Source organism: Siphateles boraxobius, unplaced genomic scaffold (assembly GCF_051911475.1).
Source record: "Siphateles boraxobius isolate OS27281-9 unplaced genomic scaffold, OSU_SipBor_1 6, whole genome shotgun sequence".
NCBI lineage: Eukaryota > Metazoa > Chordata > Actinopteri > Cypriniformes > Leuciscidae > Siphateles > Siphateles boraxobius.
Window position 1 is genome coordinate 9,255,988 of NW_027509186.1, and position 26,513 is coordinate 9,282,500.

The window sequence follows — 26,513 nt, forward strand, 5'->3', positions numbered from 1 at the left end:
AGACAGTTTATATGCCAAGAGAGATGATGGTCCTGCCACAGACCCTGAGCAGGGCGACCACTCATGATCGCCCCCCAGCCCGTGAGGGAGGCATCTGTCATTAGCGTTACACGACGACAAGGAGCTCCCAGCACGGGCCCATGAGATAGGAACCAAGGTTCTTTCCACATGGTCAGGGCGCGAAGACAACGTCGCGTGACCCTGATCATGCGGAACGGGTTTCCCCTCGGGGAGAACCCCTTGATTTTGAGCCACCACAGCAACGGTCTCATGTACAACAGGCCGCAAGGAATAACGTTGGACGCTGCTGCCATCAGACCCAACAATCTCTGAAACTGTTTGACAGTGAGTGACTGGCCTAGCTTTGCTTGTTTGACGGCCATAAGGATCGAAGTGATACAAGCAGGAGACAGACGTGCCTGCATCGTCGTCGAATCCCAAATTACACCCAGAAAAGTGGTCCTCTGAAGCGGAGATAGCACACTTTTCTTGGCATTGAGCCTCAACCCCAGTTTCTTGATATGAGCGAGAACGACATCTCGATGCCGAGCCGCCTGATGCTCCGATTGAGCTAGAATCAACCAATCGTCTATATAATTTAGAATGTGGATGCCCTGGAGTCGCAGCGGAGCCAGAGCTGCATCCATACATTTCGTGAAAGTCCGGGGAGACAGTGCTAGGCCGAAAGGAAGAACCCGATATTGATACGGATCTGATTTGTGACACGATCTGTTTGAGCGTAAGCATCTTGAACTTGAACTTCCCTACTGTACGATTTAACAGGCGCAGATCTTAAATTGGACGTAACCCCCCATCCTTTTTCGGAACGATGAAGTACCGGCTGTAATAACCTGACTTCCTGCTGGGAGGAAGAACTCGTTCTATAGCGCCCTTCAGCAGAAGAGTTTTTACCTCCTGTTCCATAACCAGAGCCTGCTCGGGGCCCACCACTGTAGGTAGGACTCCCCAGAATCGAGGCGGACGAGACCTGAACTGAATAGCGTAACCCTTTTCGACTGTCTGCAGGACCCAATGAGATACAATTGGAAGGTTTTTCCACTCTGCCAAAAAATCTACTAAGGGTTCCAGCCTCTCGAGAATATTTGGAGCTGCAGACACAGTGCCCTGTAACAGCGCACCGGCAGGGAACAACTCGTCTGACAGCTCTGGACCCCTCCTCAGAGGGAGCGAGCGCCCCTCGGGGAAACACTCGCTGGGACCGTCTACGCCCCGGCACGAAGGCGGGGTTGGCAGAACGGACCCCTGAGGGCACCGAGAGAGAATGGGCACCGTGTAATGCGGTGAACTCCTTTCTCTCACGGTGGGGACTACCCTCAGCATCCTGACGCCAGAGACGTCAGGACTTTTTTGACGAAGCCTTCTTGGCCATAATGACTGTCCTCAGATCAGCCTTACCCCTCGAAGACTTCGTCTGAGAGCGCCGCGTCTCGTCCCAGTTTTGCTGAGGAGGAGCACGAGACGCGACGCTCTGTTTCTGTTGCGTGCGGTGTGAGGAGCTGGTAAACGGACGAGGCTGCCCCCGCCCAGCAGCCCCGGAGACGTGTACGCGAAGGGGAAGAAATTTTTGGAGCGCCGCCGCCTGCTTCTTTTCTTCCTGAAACCTCTCGATGACAGAATTTACCGAGTCACCGAAGAGGCCAGCAGTTGAAAGCGGAGGCGTCCAGGAGGAAAGTTTTCTCCTTCTCCTTCATATTGGAGAGGTTTAACCATAAATGTCTCTCCGTGGCCACCAGGGCTGCCATAGAACGGCCCACTGACTTGGCCGTCTCCTTGGTGGCACGGAGAGATAAATCTGCTGCCTGACGAAGCTCTCTTATCACGTCAGCACTAACCTCTTCCCCTTCGCTCACATCTTTAAGCAGATCAGCCTGATACGCTTGAAGTATCGCCATGGTGTGAAGGCATGATGCTGCTTGGCCCGCCGCTGAATAAGCTTTGCCCACCAAAGCCGAAGTATTTATTAAGGGCTTGGTGGGCAATGCCGGTGTCTTAAAAGACGATGCCGAATCGGGAGAGAGATGACTAGCGAGAGTCTCCTCAGCCTTCGGCATCGCCCCATACCCATAAAACTTAGCCCCAGATATATTGGAATAAGAGGAGGTCTGTTGACTAAATATACGAGAAGATACAGGTCTTTTCCAGGACCTCGACACCTCAGTGTGGAGGTCTGGAAAGAAAGGAAGACACCGGCGCGGAGGCATAGCGTGAGACGGCAAAAATCTTTCATCTAGTTTAGATTTTAATTTAGACTCCTGCCTATCAGCTGGCCACTCAATGCTTAATTTTTCTACGGCTCGAGTGAGCACCTCCATTAGCTCCTCACTGGCAGGAGACTGAAGTGACGAGTCCCCAGTCTCTAGTGTGTTATCAATACTTTCAACATCCAGCTCCTCCAACCGCAGCGCGTGCTTCCGAACCCGGGACTGAGGCACTGGATCTAACAGGTAAAGGCTGAGATAAGGCAGAGCCCGTCTCAAACCCCTCTGTTAGATCCAACTGAGATCCCCAGGATAGGCGTCGCCGCTCAGCCTCACCAAAAGCGGGACCCGATCCGCGGGGAGCGCACACCGAACCGCTCTCCTCAAAGAGCGATCGGCGGGAGCGCAGCGTCCGTAGAGGTAGAGAGCTGACTCGAGAGCTGAGAGAGCCCCCTCGAGAGCTGACTGGGCATGCTGCACTCCTAAACAAGCAACACATAGTACATGTGTATCCCCGCCAGTAATAAAGCGAGTGCAGGGGAAAACACACTTCCTAAACTGTTGCTCGCTCGCCATAATGATATATAGTGTTTTATATATATATGAGAATATATAAGTGAAAACTCCTGCCTAGTGACAACTAATGACAGACAAAACACAGTATAGAATGATTTCACACACTCTGCTTGCTTTAGTAACAGAAGCTGATGCGCTTGTGTTTTGGGAGTGCTTTATAGTTTCCTGGTCGATAACGTCACCCGCCTATGACGTTCCGTCTCGCCATTGGATTGATTTCATACGTGCTTCATGACGCACTCACGCAGGGGCGTTCCCACAGCGTTTCACGCAGCTCGAGTTCCCTGATAGGGAACGGTCACTGTGTAAACAACAAAAACGCAATCTGTGAAGACGATGACATCATGCACATGTGTATAACGTGTTCAGTCTATAGTATTTCATCGTCATCTAATGGCCTGGCAGAGGAATACAGCGTTTTTAGTCATTTTCGCGGATCCGTGTGAATGGGGATCGTTTTGACAATGGTGTCGTCAGTACGCGGAAAACTCAAAGAAAACACGTATTTTATGTATATCGTTGTCGTTCCCTAAAACAGAAAGAAAGCAGTAGATAGTAGATAGTAGATAGTGCAATTAGTGGCAGATACTATCTGCACTAAGTATGAATAGTATCTAACAACTGTTTACACTTAGTAGAAATAAAATACTTTTCGTTGTATTTTAGGCTTAGCGTAAATAGCATCTATCGCTAAAAAGATAACAATATAAGAAATTTGGGGTCCTAGCACCATAACGCCTGCCAAATATGATCTGCCAGATATTTTTGGGGCATCGTCCAAATCGAATAATTGACTGTGTGTGTGTGTATATATATTTACTGTATATATAAGGAAGTTTTTATAATGAAGGGCCAAACAGGAAATAATTATATGAAGTCTGAATATATAGTTATAATTCTGAATATATCAATGTAAATCCTGAATATATAGATATAATATATAAATAAATCATGTATATATGAATGCATATATTGTCTACTTAGGGCCTGAATTTTAGCACAGGATTGTGGTTATTGCACATAGCTTTACTCATTCCCACAAGTTCCTTGCTTATAATGTGCTTTATCCTCTAGAAAACAAAACAAGATGCACAGAACAACCACCAAAGTAATGAGGAGACATGACAAAGAAATGCTGAAAATGAAGGCTATGTATTAACAGAGAAAGACAATGGACTAATTATTAACTAGACAAAGGTGTGACACATGAGGGCAAATCGAAAACCATGGTAACCAATGAACAGGGACAAAGGAATCTGAACAGGAAAGTGCAAATCAAACAAGAACACAACTCGAGCAAAACTCAAACCCAGAACAGACGTTACACATCAACTCATCAATAAGATGAGAAACTAGAAATGAAATGTTGTTATTTTGTTTTAGTTAACATTTTTTTTTTATTTAGATATTTTTTTAATGGTATTAGTTTTAGTTAACTATAATTGTTCTATAACATCTTTGTTTAGGATGTTTTGATATTTTTACTGAAACAAACTACAGCTTAAATAAAACTTTTTCTAGTGTATTAATAATATAATATAATATAATATAATATAATACTTTATTATTATTAAAGACCTTATTAGAACTGAGAATAGTAGTCAGTTTCTGCAGCAGTAAAGCAATATGACTGTCATTTTTGGTTCCCATTAGAATGACAAGTCAGGGTGAGAAATGTGTGTACCAGATGGGCTCTGATGGCTCCTGAATCTAAGATTAGAGTCGAGCAGTGCTTTCTGTCTCTGTTTACCGCCTGGTAGAGTGGCTTTGCAGTAGGTATTTTTAATGGTCCCCAATCGATTCCCATCCCCAAGAGCCTTTGCTCTGGCATCGACAATGTCATATGCTCCGTCAAAACTGCCAGAGCAGCAGTCTTCTTCAGCCAGCAGCGAATGAATTCCCATGCATGAAAAACACCTTAGTCGATGCTCACTCCTAAATCAGCCATCTTGTATAAAAACCGACAGCTTCTCTGCAGTCAGAAGGATCTGGCCTTTATATCAACACATAGCCAATGTGTGAACAAGAATATCTTCATTTCAATCATTATGGAGAAAAAGAGTTGCTGGAGATTTGTACATATTTTTAGCGCCGATAGGTATTTTTATTCTTTATGAAAACAAGTAGTTTTCAGAGATTGGTGTCATTGTCCACATGACTACCCACATAGCTAACATTGTGTCTTCCCAGATCCAGCCCACATCTGGCACATGTGGAAAGATGATTCGGTCCACATGCAGCGTGGAATGACAGCCCTTGGGTGGCTCACTCCTGTTTGCCAGATCTGGGCCACAAACAGTCAACACGTTGATCTCACAGTGATCTCACCATGTGGTCACAACGTCAGCAATCTGATTTCACAGTGATCTAAAAGTGTAACCTCGCAGCGCACTCACTGTGTGCTCAAACTACGGCCACAATATGAGCTCATCCCAGCTAGACGTGTTATTGTTCTATGAATGTTTTGTTATGTTCTTGTTATGTTTTCTGTAGCTGATTTTATTTTTGTTACCAGAATGTTCTTCTAAAAGGTAGGATAACACTCTCTAAAAACATTTGAAACATGTTTAGTGATAACATTGATAGAACATTATGCCATAACATTCTTATAAAGTTTTAGCAGGAAGTTTTCCAGCAGACACAGAACTTCTTAAAAGAGTTTGTTTGAAAGTAATAGTTTGGTTTGGTCACCATTGTGGAGGTGCAAGCAGTGTTTGCTTTAGTTGGGCTCTTTGGCCATTCTGGGTGCATCATACAAAACTCATCAGTGGCTCCCAGAATGCCTTGCGGCATGAAGCATGTCACCGTCATTGAGATCACGCTGATTCTTGAGGTTTGAGTGTTTCTAAGTGAACCAGTAGTACAAAATGTTAGGGTATTTTACTATTATACAGATTTTCTTATTTAAAAACTGTTGGATGTCTTGCTGTAGAAACATTACTATAATCAATTATATTAAATTAATAACACACATAAGAGTCTAGATGAGATCAGCTTCTCAGAACACTACATGATGATTATATCATCATCTGATCACATTTTCGCTTCTTGCCATAACAAACAGTTACATACAGGCCATAGCAATGCCAAATGTCAGCCAAGAGCAAAGACATAAACCAGAACTGGACCTTATCTGAGCCAGGATTAACAATTATTTGTTGATTAATAATCTGAATAATGATGGTGGCACATTCTTCAATGGTTTACAAATTATTCTTTCCCTCCTGAGGCCTAATGCACCAGTGCTGTACTGTAACTAGTATAATTTGTATAATTTGTTCAATGTTCTGTTTTAGAAAAATAACCTTGTAGATGGATGGATGGATGTTTGTATGGATGGATGGATGGATGGATGGATGAATGGATGGATGGATGGATGGATGGATGGATGGATGGATGGATGAATGGATGGATGGATGGATGGATGCATGAATAGATGGATGAATGGATGGATGGATGGATGGATGGATGCTTCTGGTAATTCCTAGGATATCTAAGTCCACTAAAGGAGGGAGGGCGTTCTCACATTTAGCTCCTAAACTCTGGAATAGCCTTCCTGATATTGTTCGAGACTCAGACTCGCTGTCCCAGTTTAAAACTAGATTAAAGACGCATCTCTTTAACCAAGCATTCACTTAATGCTTAACCTTTAATACTACTGCTGAATCAGTTCGAATGCATTAACATTATGAACATCAGCTATGCTAATTATTTCCCATCTGCCTTTCTGCTGTTATCTCGGGACGCTAGTCCCGAGGTAAATAGCGTTCGTCAGCTCCAGTTTGTATCCAGCCTCTCACAGAGACTTCAGATGCCCCAACGCCGTTGAAGAGACGACTCGACGCCTGTGAAGAGACGACTCAAAGCCGGCGATATGTTATGCCATAAATTACTACTTGATTAACTAACTGTATTTTTCTATGTACATTTCCGAAATGCACTTTCTGTAAAGCTGCTTTGAGACAATGTGTATTGTGAAAAGCGCTATACAAATAAATTTGAATTGAATTGAATTGAATGGATGAATGGATGGATGGATGAATGGATGGATGGATTAATGGTTGGATGAATGGATGGATGTTTGTATGGATGGATGGATGGATGGATGAATGGATGGATGGATGTTTGTATGGATGGATGGATGGATGAATGGATGGATGGATGGATGAATGGATGGATGGATGGATGAATGAATGAATGAATGAATGGATGGATGGATGGATCAATGGTTGGATGCATGGATTGATGGATGGATGGATGGATGGATGGATGGATGGATGGATGGATGAATGGATGGATGGATGGATGGATGGATGGATGAATGGATGGATGGATGGATGAATGAATGAATGAATGAATTAATGAATGAATGAATGGATGGATGGATCAATGGATGGATGGATGGATCAATGGACAGATGAATGTATGGATGTATGGATGGATGGACAGATAGACGGAAAGACGGACAGACAGATTGATTTGCTTATTTTTAAGTGCTCAAAAAAGATGACTAACCTTGTACAAACAGGTCCGCTGTTGATCTGCTGTGTGTGGTGGGCAGAAGTTCACATGTGAGCTCCTGTACAGTGGGGCTGAAAGAGGCGTTCATCAGCACTAACTCCCACACTGAGACAGACGACAGTGAGTGATTCACTGTCCACACACTGTCATCTCTGCCCAGGGGACCATGAACCTCAGAGATGCTCAGGATCGTCCTTCCACCCAACAGCCACGTCATGACATCCCAGGATTCATCAGTGCTGCAGTTAAAGTGGACCTCACTGCCTCGCAACACAGTGGCAGTCTTCGGTTGTAGATGGAGAAAAGAGGCTACAGCTGTGAAGAGGAGAGACACAGTTTAATACATCACATGACACACATTATTGGTGTTCAAATGTACAACTTTATTCTAAAAAAATGGATGGATGGATGGATGGATGATTGGATGTATGGTTGGATGTTTGGATGAATGGATGGTTGGATGTTTGGATGGATGGATGGATGGATGGAAGGATGAATGAAGGAATGAATGCATGGATGGATGGATGGATGGATGGATGGTTGGATGGATGATTGAATGAATGAATGAATGAATGAATGAATGGATGGATGGATATTTGGTTGGATGGATGAATTAATGCATGGATGGTTGGTTGGATGAATGGATGGATGGGTGGATGGATGGTTGGTTGGATGTTTGGATGAATGGATGGGTGGATGAATGAATAAATGGATGAATGGATGGTTGGATGATTGGATGGATGGATGGTTGGATGTTTGGATGGATGGAAGGATGAATGAAGGAATGAATGAATGGATGGATGGATGGATGGTTGGATAGATGGTTGGTTGGTTTGGATGGATGGATGGATGGATGAATGGATGGATGGATGGATGGTTGGTTGGTTGGTTGGATGGATGGATGGATGTGTGGATGGATGGACAGATGAATGGATGGATGGATGAATGGATGGATGTGTGGATGGATGGATGGATGGATGGACAGATGAATGGATGGATGGTTGGTTGGTTGGATGGATGGATGTGTGGATGGATGGATGGATGGATGGACAGATGAATGGATGGATGGATGGATGGATGGATGGATCGATGGTTGGATGGATGGAGGAGAGACCCAATTTAATAATTCACGAATCTCATTCTTGGTTTTCAGATGTATTACTTTATTCTAAAGAAAAAAACATTTCACACATCTATTTAATTGATAAACATATTTTCCATTTCTGAATTAAATCCATCCATCCATTCATTCATTCATTCATCCATCCATCCATCCATCCATCCATCTACCTATTCTCAGTGCATGCAGTAGAATCCCTGTAATGTGGTTCAGTCCTTCAGATGAGGTCTCTAATATTCTGTATTAATGTACATGCCACTTTAATCCTAAAGCTAATTTTCTTGGAAGCAAAGTCGTGTAGTCGGATAAACACACACCTGTACTCAGCAGATGACACACTCACCTTGGATTACACACAGCTGGAGGATGAGGCCATGCATATTGCCAGAGAAACAGTCAGGCCATTGTTCTGCACAGCAAGGACACGGTTGCTACAAAATATAAAATTGTTGTGAATTTTTACCTTATTTACCACATGGTCCACACACAATTAATGTTGCTGTAACACTTAAATAAAATACCGTACATTAAAGTGGTGTGAAATGTGTTCAACATGAGGGTGCATTTCTCAGACTATTTAAATACATCAAATTAATTTAATTGACTTATATATTGTTATGGAAATATATATTTATATATTTAATCATTTTTCTGTACATGTTTAATATAGATTTAAAATTATTTTATATAAGGTCTTAAAAAGTGCTAAGATGATATATGGAACTTGTGTGTATATTATTATTATTATGATTCACACATGCTGAATGTGAAATATTTGTAAATATATATACATTTATATATATATATATATATTTTTTTTTTCATGCTGCAGGACGTCAAGCAAAAGGTGATTTAACTGAGAAATGACCAGTTATAGCATTTTCCCTTCAAAATCCATATAAATGTATATATTGACATTAATTTAAAAAAATAATGCAAGTATAATAAAAAATAATTTCACCTTTTACATTACGCTAACAAGACATGTAGGGGAAATGTGCGTAATTGTGATAAAAATAATACAATAAAACATAAATTCTTATATTTTTCTTTCGAGTTCAATTATGGTCATGTTCTTAACTGGTTTTGTAAGATTCACCCGAATACAATTTATATGCTCGCTGCTGTAAAAAAAATAATAAGAAAATAACAACAAACTAAATGTGAGATACTGAACATTTTTCCCACATTATAGTGCATGAGTCTGCAAACACGGTTACTCTAAATCATGATAACACATGAACAAGATATTGTTCGACCTTAAAATATTGAAATGGGTCACCGTTTACACCTGTGACTCACATTTGTCCAACTTACAAAATACTTATCAAAGGATTTATTGAATTACTGAGTAACAAATCCTGCTGCTGTAATCTTACCTTATATACGTTTCCCAGGATGGGTCATACAGTATTCCAGAGAGCTTGTTACATACAGAGATCACGTTTCCCACAGTCAATACAGTAGCAGATTGTGTGGAACTGTGGGATGTGGCCAAAACTAGCAAGTTAAATATTACTGAAAGCAAAACAGCCTTTTTAGCCTTGAACTGACCACTGCAAATCTTCACCAGTGACTCACAAGCTACTGTAAATATATTAGTGACGGCCTAAAATAACCTCAGAAATTTGCTGCTATTGTTAAGTCAAATGTGAGCATGAGAAAACCTCCTTGTCTTCCATTCACTATCTCTAGGGAATCTCTTTAAAGTCATATCCTGTTTATTGAATTGGCACCACCCTGGTTGAACATTTCTGCTCTTTAAATACACACAATGTGTCAAGAATAGAACATAATGAAGCGGACAGCGCCTTTAAAACTCACTCTTTAATGGTAAATAAGGGTATTTCCAACCATTCACTTCTGTCTACATACAAAGTGCATTAGATCTGCCGAACGACTACAGAGAATGGCTTCCCGCAGGAACTGACGTCACATATTCAGACTGAAATCAGACACAATAGACTAAAAAAGGAGGGAATTATGACTAATGCCCTTTTACAGTGTTAATGTCTAATTTTAACTTCAACTGTGAAGCATTTTGTGTAGTCTAATTTTGCCCCAATGAAGTATGTATGTACATTTAACTACAGACAGTACAAGTTTTGGACACACCTACTCGGTCTTTATTACTACTAATATTTTCCATATTTCAGGATGATAAAGAAGCATTCAATTATGAAGTGACCGAAAATATTAAACAAATCAAAACTATTATATTTTAACTCAGTGGTTTATAAACCGTTTTTTTTGTTTTTTTTTTTGCCTGAGGGCCCAACTTTTAAATTGTAATTTTAAATATCCTTAAATATTCTTAGCCCTAATTTCATATTCAATTAGCTAAAACTGTCTGGGCAATTTCCAGTCATACTGTAAGATGATCAAATATGTATTTTACCATGAGCTGTACAGACCCAACAATATGCAAAAGTACTGACTTATGCTGAAAAATAATATTGACAATATTGGATTTTTAAATTGAATTATCTTTCATGCTATTAGCAAAACAAACTATAGTCAATGTTCATATTCATGAACCATATTTATTGTCTTTTTTATTGATCAGTTTTCTTTTGCCTTGCAGTTTTATTCAGTTTTTGGGGATAATGGGATATCAAGTACCTGCAAAAGTTGGTATCCTTAAAATGTTACCTTACGGCTAGTTTGGCTAAGTTCAAATGTTAGCATCTACAAAATGTTACCTTACGGCTAGCTTGGCTAAGTGACTGATGAATTTGATCGAACGCACAGCCTTTGACAACACAACACAACACAAGTTTTCTCCTACCGTCTAGAAGTTGATAAAGCCTATGAATTTGCTACAGGTTGATCTTATAATTAGCGTTTAGCATTGTAGCAAAGTGTGTCCAAAGTTTGACTGGTAGGGTACTTTACAACACAGAGAGTTATTGCAAGTATTGGTTTTGGCACATTTAAATGGTTCAGCACAACTATGTGGGATACTATGGAGCAAAGTCAAAAATGTTACTTTAAAGGTTATAGAAATAGCTATCTTCTATATGTACAGTAAGAAAAAAGACATCCCTTTAAAATTCACTTGAAACTTGCCAGTTAAGCAATAAAAGCATACGAAGGCATTTTGCAGCTCATCAGTAATGGGATAAGGCACAGTTATCATGGGGAGCTTGAAGACGGGTCCTGAGTGCATATTCTCCAGTGCAGTGGTGTCACATTTGGCTTGAGTAACGCTTCGGTGAAGGTGTTTGTGGGGGATGTTGGATGGCTCCAGGGAACTTCAAGCTGGAAGGTAAAGCACATAGTAAGGGTTGTGCGTTCATAAATGTGAAGCATCAAAGGTTGCTCGTCAACATCATGATACCCCTCCCACTTATTTGTCATGCTGTTGATTTCCACAAAGAAAATGAAAAATAACAAAAAACAAAAATGGAGAATGTGTTTAAGCTGTTTCCAGATCTGACGAAGGACCTTCGCCTGGACCCGATGACAATGTAGTGCTGAAGTGCCAACTAGCCTCTCCCTGTGGAGGATCCCTATACCACTCTACAGATAAAGCGTTGTGGAATTATAGTTTTTGTATATATATATATATAATATATATTGTAGTTTGTTTAGGCATGGTTTGTAAGGAATTACAAACCTGCGCACATATATTCAAACGCACATAACTATAGAATCAATTCTTAATGCGCATGTGAACGCCATCAGCGTCTATCACAGGTTCACGGTTAAAGTCTGTTTAGAGAGAACGGTGTCGTCTTAGCGGCCCCTAATTTAATAACAAATGATCATTTAGACGGAAGTGAATCAATCAAAACTAACTTTAGCTGGAAAAAACATTTTTCAAGAGCCACTATAAAACCAAACCAATCTCTGTTACCTTAAATTATATCTTTATCTCTGTAAAGCTGCTTTGAAACAATCTACATTATTAAAAGCGCTATATAAATGAGGATGACTTGACTTGTTTATAGTAGTATACTCAATAGTAATTAGGCTTGTCACTACACAAAATTGTTATAAATTGAACAACACCTTACAAGTTTTATAATTCTCAATATCACCACATAACCACCACAGACAGCAACATAGTGTCGGCCCAGATCCGGCCCACATCTGGTGGGCGTTGAATCCACACGTACCAGATGTGGCCCGGATCTGGGCAGACACTATGTTGCTGTCTGGGACATAACACCACATAATTAACAACTTAATTATACTAATAAAAGTATATTCAACCTGGATACATACAGTGCACTCACATGAAGCAGTATGTACTATACAGCAAATCCAAACTGCTTGATAGTTATATCATTGAAAAATGTAAACTATATTAACGGCCAGAGATATTTTTAAAGTTGGTGTGGCAAGTGTGGTTATTGTCAAGTGTAAAATTATGTTTAACGTTCACCGGTTCCTGCCTTCTTCTCTAAACACAAACTTAGTTACAGTTGGATATATAGGACATCCTATACTATATTAAATAGGAAATCTCGGATATGTGATTGTTTAGTGATTGTTTTATCGCCGCAAAGCTCTCTATATAAAGTTCAACATATACAGTATACACTTTATCCACAGTAGTCACATAAAGTGATACCGTATTATACTATATAGCAAAACTCAACTAAAATTTTTTCTTTATTTCATCGCTTATGTAATTATATTATCACCCAAGTCTTTATTCCAACTTTATTTGCATGCATACTGTACATTAATGTAGGAAGATTTTATACAGCATATTTCATCCGCTTGATTGCTTATATAGTTTACGATATTAAGATATTATAAACATCAAAATCATGATTTTCAGTAAAGCTGCTTTGAAGCAATGTGTATTATGAAAAGTGCTATGCAAATAATTTAACTTGACTTGATGCTTAAAATAAGAGAGTTTAAAGCACAGGCGTTATTTGGGGACCATGAAATGTACCCACAACTTTTTGCCATGGCCAATTTTGTCCCCACCTCTTTATGAAATAGCTTGCGGCAGGGTGCATCTTCTAACAAGCAGGACACGTCTCCAATTTTAGTTTTCATTTCATTAGTTTGTGTCTTTTTTTATGTTTTGCTGAGTGTGTCCGAGAGTGACAGCAGTAATATCCTCTCCCGAACAGCTCTCAGATGAATCTATCTGTGCCTCTGAGACCACAAAACAATATGCACACAAATGTGTTGACGCTATTAAGCTGATGTGCTTTTCATTTACTAACATAAGGTTATTTTATTGCAGATTAGAACCCTGGACCCTCAATGCAACAAAATTAATTTCAGACCAACAATATTCTGATATTCTGAAGATATACCAATCCACAATCTGACTAGTGATGCGATCATAATCACACCATGTTGGTTCATTTTTTTTCACCATTTCTGTCAGTAAACAGTTTTTGAACTGAACTGAAGCAACACTGAACTGACTTCAGCTGAATAATGGCTGTTTACTATTGTCTATTTAGATTTGCTTTACAGCCGAGTTGAACTCAGTTTGCATCATTGATCATTATTTTGCTGTTATCACTGTGAAGCTGCTTTGAAACAATCTGTATTGAATAAAGTGCTATATAAATAAATGTGACTTGACTTGACCATGCATAACATTCAAATGCTGATCCATGCATTTATTCACTGACCTATTAAATAATATATAATGAACCAATAAAATACTGCGATGGACAGTGTCAGAAATATAGATGAAATTAAATATTTAACAAGTTTATGTGAGTACTTAAATTGATCAGCAAGTATTATTGCTTTCTCAAATCACAGTGTATCCCAATGTGCAGTTGAAACTGTTGTTTAAAAGATTTTTTTAGTTTTCCACTTGTCATATTGCATCTTATTCATTTCATCACTATATATCACATCAAAACAGTTCATGTTAAATTATTTGTGCAAAAGTATTTAATATGTATAGTTAAACCTTTGTCATTCTTGACTTTACAGTCCATGGTTCACCTCACTTGCCTACTATAGGTATTCATTATAAGAGCATTACTGTACATGTATTTTTGGTCATTTGTACAATATTTTTCTTTTGTAAAAATGTATATAATAATACATAATATAATTTATATTGAATAAATAAATATATTTAGTAATTTATCATCCTATAATAAGTAATAATTATAATGAGAAAATAATGAATTAATTGTTAAGTATCAGATTTAATTAGGATAAAAACTTAATTTGACAAAAGTTTATTTCTCCCATATCTGACAGCAATGACAGCACTCCATGTTCTCTTTCTTTTCATACTGGAAGTTACAATTGGTGCCACCTTGTGACTCAAGTAAATATCACTGTTACAATTTTAATATTACATATTAATAAGTGGGATGATGTACAACCAGCCGGTCATAATCACAAAATAAATCCCTTTGCTTTGTGTCAGAGTCCTGGTCACCCTGTTGTGGTTTATTTTCAGACAATGACTGGCTAAATGTAAATTATCGCTATATTATAAATAACTGTATATTAATTGTATACTGTATAACTCATTTTGTAACATTAGTTTTGTTTTGTTTTTTAAAATAAAGCAGTTTTTCTCTTTTAGATTTCATCTTCTTCTTAGAATTAAAGAGCCCAATTTTGCTGTTGTTCCTTTAAGAAACTCTTGCCATGTGAAATGAACAGCTGTAGTTTGATTAACTTTGTCGGGTCTTTTGTCAATAGTTTTCTGGTGTTATACACCAGAATAAATACAATCACCTATCCTGCTGATGTTAGTCACTGTGACTGGGAGGGCCAGGTTTCTGAACACTGAATTGCATGAGTGTTCATCGCCCCTTTTCACAGACGAGGCTTAAAATAGTCCCAGTGTTTGAGCTGTTTTAACTGAAAGCAACTTGCAATATTACTACACACTCCAAGGCATGTTTATAAAAGCAAGTTAAATGTCCTAAATGAACTAAGGCTTAATCTAACCCTGTCTGTGAAACCAGGCATGCTTAGTATTGAAAGTTACAGTATCTTTTCAAAGTACAATTAACTCTTTTATCTCAAAAGATAAATAAAAAAAATATTCCTCATGACTTAAAAACTGTGAGGTAATTAAATATCAACGATATATTTTAAACATGCTTATAAACAAACACAGCAAGTCAATTTAAGCCAATATGATTTAAGAAAAATACACATGTATGTCATTTCTGGCAGGATCTTTTTTTTAAGCAATCAACTGTCTTCGGTTCACCAGGCACACAAATATCTTTAGTCCTGGACACATGTTTTGTTTTTTTAATTGAAGCAAATGGTATCCTACAGCGCCACCAAGTGGCAGATAAGACAAAAGAAACGCATGTATTACCTGTGTGGGAAAATCCAGGCCCAAAATCCTCAGTTTCAGAACACTAGTCTTCCTGTGAATGACAGAAATCACACAGTTAACAACATATTGTTCCTAGGTGTGCTATAAATGCTTCCTGTATAATGTGTTTGGTCATAATTCTATTCTATTTTTCATTATTAATCATTATTATTCGTTTTAATTTATCTTTTGTGTACAGCCTGACTCTTAGAGGTAAACATAAAAATATTGTGCATATTTGTATTATCTATGTAAATTAATTATTAATCAACCTGAAAAGTGTAGCCTATCGATTACTCGTTAATTTATCAATTTAGATATCTTTAAGCAGTATCAGCATATTGAATCAGTCAAATGCTATTCCAATCTATGGAGAAACGATTTCAAGACAAGTTTTGTTGTTTTTGTTGTCCTTATAAAGTATTATAAAGTATCTTGAATACCAGACAATAATTTGAATGTGTCCCTCAGTTTGTAAAACTAAACAAATACTGAATGCAGTAAAATTACAATAGAAATCTAAGAAGCAAGGTATTACTTCAAAGCATTTTTAACATTCTCTCTCACTCAGGAGTTATGACATTGTAAATACTCACAGACCCAATGCTAGATAACAGAACATTTTTCACAGCATTTTTTTACTCCACACCAAAACACCATTCACTGCATTTTGTTCCCATCTGAATGTCAACCATGCCATCTTGAAGGAGCATAGTCCAATCCTGCTTATTTCAATACAACATTTTCAAACCAACGTGTATTGCATGCTGATGGTCATGCTAAGTCTGATTTTCTCTCTATGCATCAACATCATGTTTAGAATGGTTCATTAAACTCTTTGGTGCACATTAAACAATTTATTTTCTCCACCCTGGTCCTTCAAACAAAACAGTAATTTGCATATTCCAAAAAAAGACAAGTACAAGACTCAGGAGGGGCATAAAAACGGAAACCCAAATACTATTTGGCTATTGGATGTACGTTATACCGCTATCTGGATATACATTGTAATCTTGCATTAAGCATAGCAACCACCCAGAACACCCTAGCAACACCATAGCAACCACCCAGAACACCATAGCAACCAACCAGAACACCATAGCAACCACCTAGCAACACATAGCAACCACCCAGAACACCCTAGCAACCACCTAGCATCCACCTGAACACATGAATTAGCCATATCTCAGCACCAGAACATCGTACAGACATGTTTGTTGGCTCGTATGCAATCATGTACCACACCCTAGCAACCGAGTGGCGAGTTTTGCCACTGCAAGCACCACTTCACATTTTCTTCAGGAAATATACATTCTAGTTATTTATTGTTCTTGAATATCCCTTTACTTAAAAGTGCACCAACTAACTTTCCCTTTCATAGGTTCACTCGATGCTGTGTCAGTTGCGGGAACACCCTCCAGGTGTGACGACTGTCTGAAGCCCATCGAGGCACATGTGAGCTAGACGCTTACGGCTCAACTGTCAAGCTAATGGCTCTGGATTGCGTGGTGGCAACAGAGGAACACTATGTTAATCAGATTGAATTCACGCATGACCCTTGCGATGCGATCTCTTTCGTGTACGGGCATAATGATGATGAAGATGACCACAGCATATATGAATAGCCTGGAGATATTGGTGGTATTTCTGCATTGAAACAATTTCTTTTGATCTTTCGGGGTTGACACATGTTGAAAAGAACAGATAACCCATCAGTGATCTCTTATCCGAATCGTCAAGGAGAAATACGTTCTCACTCCCTGTAGAGATCATCGATGTACATTCTACTCTCGACGCATGGGTTGAGAACCTCCACTCTCTCGACGCATCTCCTAAAGTGGCGAGTGTGATCTGGCAAAAGGTTCGGAGGGGCGAAGGTGGATCTGTTTCCATCCAGTGAAACAGCCAAGTGTCCTCTTCTCTCTGTACCCTAGTAATGCAAATGGCGCTTTTCCACTGCACGGTACAGTACGGCTCAGCTCGGTACGGCTCACTTTGGCGCTTTTTCACTGCATGGTACGGTACGGTACGGTTCGCTTTAGATGATACCACCTCTGTTGAGGTTCCAAGCGTACCGTACCGACACGTGAAATGTGACGTGAAAACACTGCAGATCACTGATTGGTCAGACAGAATCGTCACTACCAGCGTCATTGTATTTGCGAAACATCAAACCCGCTAGATTGAAATAGCCAGTAACAGCCACCGCTGTAGCACCTGTTTTAAAACTACTTGCTTGAAGACAAAAGAAAGAAAAAAAATACAAAAAAGAAATGGCTGAATCGTGGTCAGTGGATGAGAAGCGCAGACGTTCCTCTCGTTGGTTGCCGAGGAGCGGATAAAATATAACGATCAGTCTATAATCCCACCCACTTTGAAGCGGTACTAACTGCAGTGGAAAAGCAACCGAGCTAAAGCGAACCGAGCCGTGCCGCACCGAGTCGTCCCACGCAGTGGAAAAGCGAAGCGAGCCGAACCGTACTGAGCCGTACCAAGCAGTGTAAAAGCGCCCCAAGTTAGCCCAGAACCAGCAAGTATGCTCTCCTGCCGATTTGACTGCTCTTAGCGGACCTTTTGAGGATGAGGGAAAACAGAAATATGTGTTGTTGAGTCACCAACCTAGGTTTGGTTTTTGAATCTTATGTCTCTTTTGAAGATTGGAAGATCCTCCCTTGGAAGATTCCAGTCCAATTGGACCTACTTTCTCAGGATCAATTTGGCAGCCTCGTCCAGAGATGTGGAACCCTGGAAAGTTGGACCCAGTCCACTGCCCTATTGGATCAGTGCTGGCATTCCTTCAAACGTGTTTCTTTGCAGGTGCAGCTCCGGCTACACTCATATATGTAGCTGCAATTGCTGCAGAATATGTTCCATGCTGGGTGTATCTGTCAGAGACATTATTTGATTTCCTGCTTTATCCATGGACCGAGATGGCTAAGGCCTTTCAGCTTCATGGGATTTTCAGTTGTCTCACAGAGATGGAAGAACTTACAGAATAAACCTATGAAGGGGAACATCTTAGTTACATATATAAAAGTGGTTCCCTGAGAAGGGAACGAGATTCTGAGGTACTTCTTAGTCCTGCTTTTGCTTCCATCATTGCAAACATGTCCTTTTGAGGCACAGATGATGGATGATGCAAGTGCCATCAGTTAAACAATTGGCATGATTCAATAAAGGCTTTAGACAATTGTCACACCTGGAGGGTGTTCCCACAGCATTCAAAAAAACCTAAATAAATTACAGATCCGATAACTTCAGAAATTTGAAATATGTTACAATACTGTAACAAATAAAGTGCTAAAACAAGGTTCATAAATATGTTAGTTAGTACTTCTAATGAAAAACAAAGTCTTAGTAAACAAAATACTTTTTGTCTTTATTGAACACACTGACCCAACAATTGCAAATATGTTAAACTGTTAAAGTGTTCAATAAAAAATTTAAAAGTATCTTATTTTGTGTTTTTCGTTTGATCAAGATAAAGCTGGTGTAAGCGACGTTGGCCAAGTTCACTTGTGTTTTTTTTTTATTTCTCCTAAAGAATTTAAGAGAAATTTCTGAGCCACGTTTTAGATTTGAAAGAAATGTGAGAACACTCCTGAGTTATAAAAGAGTGACATATGAGCAGAACAAACAACAAACAAACGATTTAGGGCACTGTGGAGTGAGAGCTGTGTGAGCAAAGGCCTCGTCACTGGCTTTGCTCCGCTCCCACGGCTCTCGGCCCCGCCCTGCCTCACACCACTGGTACCTACTTCACTGACTCCTGTCAAATAACAGGGACATTTTCTGTGTGATACTCCAAAAATGAATCGCTTACAGCAGCTTTAAACTCAGCAAGAGTAAGAAAATAATCAAGCAATTCAATGACACAAATTTAAGGCAAAACTTATTCAGATGCAAGTGTCTAGACCAGTAGTTCTCACCCTTTCTGATTCAAAGACAATATTTTAAGACCCCCACCCCCGGCAGTCCATGGTGTCACACACGGACTGCCAGTGATTATAAAAGAACACCTGAATTACAAGTCAACAACTTTTTTGACTGCAGGAGCCGTTTGCTTGTAGCGCGTTGTAACAAAGATGAAACTATGGAGAAAAAAGCAGCAAATTCAGAAATTTAGAAAGTGTGTGCCTCCCTGTCCTTGTTTTATGACACCTGAAGACACCCAAGATCTTTGCATTGTTTACTTGGGAGAACTCGAGGGGTCTGAATGCGTTTAATGTGACAAGTTCACAGTATGGAAGCTCTGCTCACGCTTGGCACCCAGAGGCAGGGGCTAACTACACATTAATTGTGCAGATATTAACATAAATAAATACATATTATTCAATAAAAATCAAGATGTATGAGTCTTATTTGTGTGATTTCTTGAATTTGAGTTATTTCTTGAATATTTCTTTTTTTCCCTTTTTTTTCGATTGCAAAGAAATAACTAGATTAATCACACATTTTTTCTGTGATTAATCACGATGAATCCCCAATAAAAAAAAAAAACTTTTTTCATGTATTTTATAGTAATAATTTCACAGTTAAACTCCAAATTAATGTAAAAACAACATAAAGACAGTATATTTTAAATATGTGTCTAAAAGGTAGGAAATATACAGAAATTGAATAGAGTTATCAAACAGTTTGCACTTCACAAATTTTAAATTATACATAGATTAATCCTTATTAAAGTTACAAAAGTTCTTTAGTCCAGAGCAGTGAGTGTTTTTCTCTGTTCCCTTTGTTCTTTGATTAACTTTACGGACAGAAAGCTTTATTGGCTGCTGTCCCTTTAAAACCAGCCGCTGCTGGCAGAGATCTCACATGCGTCTCATTCTCTCACAACTATTTACCTTCATTTAAGAATTTATTTAACTCATTTAAGACTGATCAGTTTGCTCTTATGAGGATACTCGACAAAACATTTTGGCATAATTGTGTTAGTCTTCAGTCAACTTCAAGCCGAAAGAGAACTCGATTCTGGCTCTCAATTTGTCTTGGCTTGAATGGTTTAAAAGCATTTGCATGAATAAGAGCGCATCATATAATGTAACGCCAGACAAAGGATGTCAGAAAAAACGGATGCTGCGTTAATTGCGTTAAATATTTACAACTGAGTCTTCTCCTCCAATTTCTAACAGTGACGCTTATTCAACTTCCCGCTTCTAATACCTGTGCAGATATCGACAGCCCAACTGGGTTGTAGGTTGCCAGGTAGAGCTCACAAATGGGTTGAAATCTGTATGCTGTGTTGATTGTGCGAATAGGATGGGTTTCATACAAGATCTGGCAACGGGACAACCTCGGAATCATATATTGATGTGATTACTCATATAACAACGTTTGGGCCATGTAAATTACATGAGTTTCACAGGAGAAATAACAAAACGGGAGGGGGGCGGGAGATGTTTGTGAAATACGGGAGACTCCCGGGAAAAATCTAAGTCTCCGGTGACTTGGAGACTTAGATCATGGGGCTCGCAGGTCGAGCTGGCTGAGGAATTTGAGAAAGGGATTTTGTTTTTTCAATCCTTGTTGCTAGCTGGGGCGATCTGCTGGATCAGGAAGCCCATTCTTTGGCTTCTTCTGTCAACCACACAAACGAGGAACTGTTGGATGTAATGGCCAGGTTGAACCTGAATTGGTCGCGCAAGAGACAGGGCGTTGCTCGCAGTAGACTCGTTGAGTGATTTTTGGTGAGTTTTGTTCGTCCCTTCTCCATGAGCCTGCCGTTTCTTCTGGATCTTCACACTGAAGTGGAGAGGTCATGGAAGAAGCTGAATTCAACACACATCATTCCTTTTCCAAATTCAAATTACACAAATGTAGAGGGATTGAGCAAGCAGGGATACATGAAGATGCCTCTTGTAGAAGAGACGCTGGATAGCAGAGTGAGGCATCTTCGTTGAAGGCTGCAGTCTTGCCGTCTAAACCATTACAGACCACTTTGCGGTTCATTGGCAAGGCGTTGTTTCTCTCCTGCTGAAAGACCAGGGGCAGGGATTGTCTCCTGAAGACAGACTTGTCCCTCTGTGCCACCAAACAAACAGTCGCTGCCATCAAATGGTGGTTATGGAGAGGCATCTGTAGTTAAATATGTCAGTCATTAAGGAGAAGGAAAAAAACTTTCACCCTCTGAACTCTTAGGCACCTCTGTCAAGGCGGTGTCGGGGAAGTTCAGAGAGGTGAAGCCGCAGTCGGCCTGTAAGTGGCATGTGTCGCAAAAAAATATGACCCATCATCTGATAGGTCTAGTGCAATGCTTGATGTGCTGAGGGTTTACAAAGGATGGATGCGGTGAGATGATGCAATCTCCTCTTGTTCCAGTTGCCTCTTTTAACTAGAGTAGTTTTTTTGTAAGAGTGAAAAACATATATATTTATCTTTCACTCTTTCAATTCCCCTCAGTGCTTCTAGAGTGTGCAAGCTTTAGAGATTGGTGAGACAATGTGGAAAGAAAGACATTACCATTTCTCATTAGTTTTCCTCCAGCGTATTGCTGGGAAGTTATGATGCGAGTGGGCACTTTGATGAAATGTGGAATTCCACATTATACGGAACTTACATCATCATTCATGGCCCCTCTAGTGAGATCATTACACCCCCTCTTTAGCTGGTGGTGGTTATAGCAACCTTGCCGAATTTACAGAGGTATTGAGTAGGGTTTTTTTTTGTTTAAAGAAAACGAAATCCGAAACTGCTCTCTCTGTCATGCTAGGAGCAGTGTTTGATTATGTTATGCATGTTGGCGCGTTCATACATTTGATGAGGTGTTGGAGAGTGATCGTATGTCCGAGGGTTGATGCAGGGTAAACAAAACTATGTTGGCAGTCGGCAAGCTTCCATCTGCATCGTTTACCTCCCTGCCCAACTATTGTTGGATCTTGAAGTAGGGATATACAGAATGCTCCCTTTTGAATGGATGCTTCTAAGGCCGTGTGTCCACCAAAGCGTTTTTAGTCAGCTGAAAACGCTAGACGCTCTGCTGAAAACGCCTAGCTATAGGCGCTTAAGAGCGTTTTGGGAACGCTGCGTTTTTTCAGTTGAGACGCTTCGTTGCTATGATACAGAATATCCCCAGCACAGTTTACTTGTAACTGATTTCGCAGATAATTTGTTTCATACTACAAATTTATTTTTCATCCATTTTGTTCGGTTAGCTCTGCTGGTTGACGTCGTTGTACAGAAAGAATGTTGTGACAGTTGGTTGGTGTGGTATTTGTCCCGCCCCTCCTCCACTGTGATGAGCACTGCGTTTTACCCAAAGTTGAAAATTTTTCAACTCTCGGCGACCAGCAAAAAACGCCGAACGCTCAGCGCTTGAGCGTTAAATACACGCTCAGCGCCTCGTTACGCTCATGGCGTTTTTTACGCCAGACGCGTGAAAACACGCTTTGGTGGACACACGGCCTAAAGGTCTCTTGTATGATCCGTGTTCCTTGGATGGATGGCAATACATCAGGTTGTAGCTTGGGCAGTATGGAGATAGACTACATTTTAGAAAAACAAGTAGTTGTCCACTTCTGGTCTATGCTGAGGAGCTAGTAAGACATACCTGGACTAGCCTGGACTTCCTTTGTAAATATTTTATGAAGCTTGGGAGTTTTACCCTAGCGCCTGTGGATATTGGCTTTAAGGAGTAGCGCAACTTTATAGCATTTTGCAAGTCACATAGGGTTGACACACTCTTGACTCAGGCTGAGTTTCAGAGTCGTTTAGTGCTATGTCCACTTTATTTGTGAATATTCACAGTTTAGTGAGGCAGGCATTCCTTCAGCATGATATAGTGGGTATTGGTTACCCATAGCATCATCAACGCATTACATGTAACATGAGTAACGTAATCTGATTACTACTTTTTTCAAGTAACAAGTAAAGTAATGCATTACTTGGAGTGAGGTGCAGCTCAACCGCTTATGGTCTTAACGAACGGTTCCCTCATGTCCCTCATTGTTTCATGTGTGAAACAACATTAGCTCAAATCCCGCTCCGACATGATAATACTTTGTACCATACATCTTTCTCTTTATAATGAATTTCTTAAAGAACTAAATTACAGTAGGCCTATAGATAACAGTTATGATATTTGTGGCTTTAAAGCAATATTGTATAAAGTGGTATAATAATAAACGTGACGAGACATGGCGTTTGCGTTTCTGTCATTTTTGTTGACATTCATCTAAACGCCGCTATCAGTTCTCTTTCTTTTTATCACTAAGCAAAGAACAAAAAAGAACTTTGCTGTGAGTATATAACAAAATAAATCTTTGCTAACTGAATAATGAATGTTACACCAATGAATATTGCCGTGTGGTAAAAGTTTCTTCAGATAACGGCCATGCTGATGACGTTCCCCATAGTGTCAACACCTAGACGCAGCGTCTCATTTCCCTTCTCAAGAAACCGGGGTTGCATATGCAACCTGAGATGATTATATGTTTTTTTGTTTTGTTTTTTTACTCACTTGCGACCCCTTTGGAAATGTGCTGAGGACCCCTAGTGGGCCCTGGACCCCTGGTTGAGAACCACTGATCTAGTCAGTCTGAAAGATTTCAAACAAAACTGGTGACATGCACCGGTGCCACTGGCCTTCCCCGACCACAACATGCTTAAAACAACCTAAAATGTTCTAGAGTACCTCTGAGGCATGTTCCTCTTCCTCCTGCGATAAAGGAATTTGGTATTAAAACAAAAGAATGCATCAATGTATTTGAGTTAAAGAATCAACTACTGATGGAGCTGAAGGTTATGCTACACCCAGATAGTTCTCTGTGCTAAGAGGGTGAGCAGTGGAAGTGAGTTTGAGTGGATATATATAAGTGTGTTTCCACAATAAAGAAAGATCCTAGAAGTCACAGCCAGTGGGGGGGGAAATTCTCCTGTAACATAAGTGAGGGATGGAATGACTGGAAAAGAAATAGAAGAAAAGAAAAGACAGCTGAGAGAGATGAGGAGAGCTTGAAGCAGCATGTCTGGAGAAAAAGGAGAGCAGGTGAGGATCATGAAGAGGAGTTTACCGCAACTGAATGTGGAAAATACAATTGGTGTGTGTAAGCTTGTGTCACAAAAATTTAAAAAAATATCACTAGTGATGAGGCTGTGTGGTAAGTGCACATGTTTTAGCACACTGGGTAGTAGTGCTCATGTGGAGGATATCGGTTTCAATTTGACCCTCAACACTGAACATGGCATATCATTGCCTTGCATCATTCACAACATGATAATATTAGTATTCAAATGTGCAGTCTGGGGTATTTGTCTTAGTAGCATTTATTTTTTTAGAAACTGTTAATTTATTGATAATGTATGTTTCAGTGTCTAAACAAACGTAGTAAAAAATTTACCAAAATATTCATATTATATACCTTTAACCAAAAATAACAGAGAAGTAAAATATTTTGTGACCATCTAATGTAATTTGTTGTATTGTTGGGAAAAGAAAAATCTTCAATTTTTTCAACAGTAACATTTCTTTTAATTTGAGGTAGTGTTTCAATTTGGCTCTGTATTTCTCTTTATGTAAATTAAAAAATATATAATTACAGAAAAAATAAAAAATGTAAATGTTGTCAAACTCAGGTTATGACTTGAATAATTACAATAAATCCTAAGTTATGGAAACCAAGACTGTATTTAATTGATCAAAAAATACAATCAAAAACAGTTATAATGAATAATATCTTTAATAATTAATATCTTATTAAAAAATATCTCAACCATTATACATTGGATAAGAAATGAATTAATTCTTACATTTTATTATTAATACATTAAATTGTCATTCTCAGGTCGATGCCTTTTAGACACTAACTTCCAAACTAAATAAGCTAAATTTATGTCATGTATATATTATTCACTGAGGGACTTCAGTGAATCACTTATGTATCTGGTATGAAAGTATTGTATGTTAAATTTGGTCCAAGTGCTAGAGAACAGATATCAAGTGCAGTTAGAAGAAAGAAAAGAGAGGAAAGAAAAAGAGAAAGAGAAGAAAAATAGAGACAAAAAGTGGGGGAAAAAAACATGTTTCAATCTACCTCAAGCTCTCGCAGTTCTTCTTCCTCCTATAGAGGGGAGAACAGACTGAATCAGATGAGAGGAATGTGAGAGCTTAAACTGAAGAGACACGTTCAGAAACAGATGGAGAGAGGAGAAAGAGACTGACAGGAGGCAGCTAGAATAGGGAAGTGAAACAGGAGGTTAAAAGGAGGAAAATCAGTTGCGAAATGAGGGGAAAAAACGCAAATCACAAGTATAGGGATATACTGCTCATCAAACCCAAGTTACCTCAGACACCAAATCATCCTCTGCCTATAAAAAAAAAAAACAGGAGGGAGAGAGAAGAAGGGATGTGTGCAATATGCTTTAGACAGTCAGTGAACAACAGATCTGCCATCTGATTTCATTCAATACTTATATTGATTTTTTAACTTTTTTACCAAATATTTGTGTTCACTGTGTATTTAATGCTTATTAAAGCAGGAATTTTTTCATCTAAAATTAAATTTTAATTTAGCTTTATTTCAGAAATTACGATAAACGAGAAAAAGGTGTGCATAACTCCAGATGTTATTTCAATGACCTATTTGTACTTGATCTAACCCATAAACAATTACTTGATTCGTTGTAATTTGTCAGATTGATATAGTCAGATTAAGAGACCTCCAAGCATTAAATTGTTCAATGAAATATCTATTTTAAAACTCAAACTATATTTTATGCTTCAGATACTTTATTCCTCATGTGGTGAAAAGTGCATATAATTTAGTATAAGATATGGTGGTTAGGATAATGT

At 39.3% G+C, this 26,513-nt stretch overlaps 2 protein-coding genes across 18 annotated transcripts in view; both read right to left on the reverse strand.

Moving 5' to 3' along the window:
• igsf5b (immunoglobulin superfamily, member 5b) overlaps positions 1–10,147 on the reverse strand; it is a 34,360-nt gene extending 24,213 nt beyond the window's left edge. Inside the window, exons 1-3 of one of the 3 annotated variants that reach the window (XM_077207618.1) lie at positions 9,822–10,147; positions 8,780–8,869; positions 7,311–7,631 (exon numbers count right to left, since the gene is read on the reverse strand). In XM_077207618.1, coding sequence (XP_077063733.1) covers positions 7,311–7,631; positions 8,780–8,869; positions 9,822–9,843 — 433 coding nt within the window. In that variant the 5' untranslated portion in view covers positions 9,844–10,147. Of the gene's footprint in view, positions 1–7,310; positions 7,632–8,771; positions 8,870–9,815 lie in introns of all 3 variants that reach the window. The other 2 variants (XM_077207619.1, XM_077207620.1) reach the window with 2 other exon arrangements.
• A 101-nt stretch (positions 10,148–10,248) lies between these two features.
• sh3bgr (SH3 domain binding glutamate-rich protein) overlaps positions 10,249–26,513 on the reverse strand; it is a 29,735-nt gene continuing 13,470 nt past the window's right edge. For 5 of the 15 annotated variants that reach the window (XM_077207623.1, XM_077207625.1, XM_077207627.1 and 2 more), the window contains 4 exons: positions 25,756–25,782; positions 24,357–24,380; positions 15,725–15,776; positions 10,249–11,697 (listed from right to left, as the gene is read on the reverse strand). In XM_077207623.1, the coding sequence (XP_077063738.1) occupies positions 15,768–15,776; positions 24,357–24,380; positions 25,756–25,782 (60 nt within the window). In that variant the 3' untranslated portion in view covers positions 10,249–11,697; positions 15,725–15,767. Of the gene's footprint in view, positions 11,698–15,724; positions 15,777–24,356; positions 24,381–25,755; positions 25,783–26,005; positions 26,030–26,513 lie in introns of all 15 variants that reach the window. The other 10 variants (XM_077207622.1, XM_077207624.1, XM_077207630.1 and 7 more) reach the window with 3 other exon arrangements.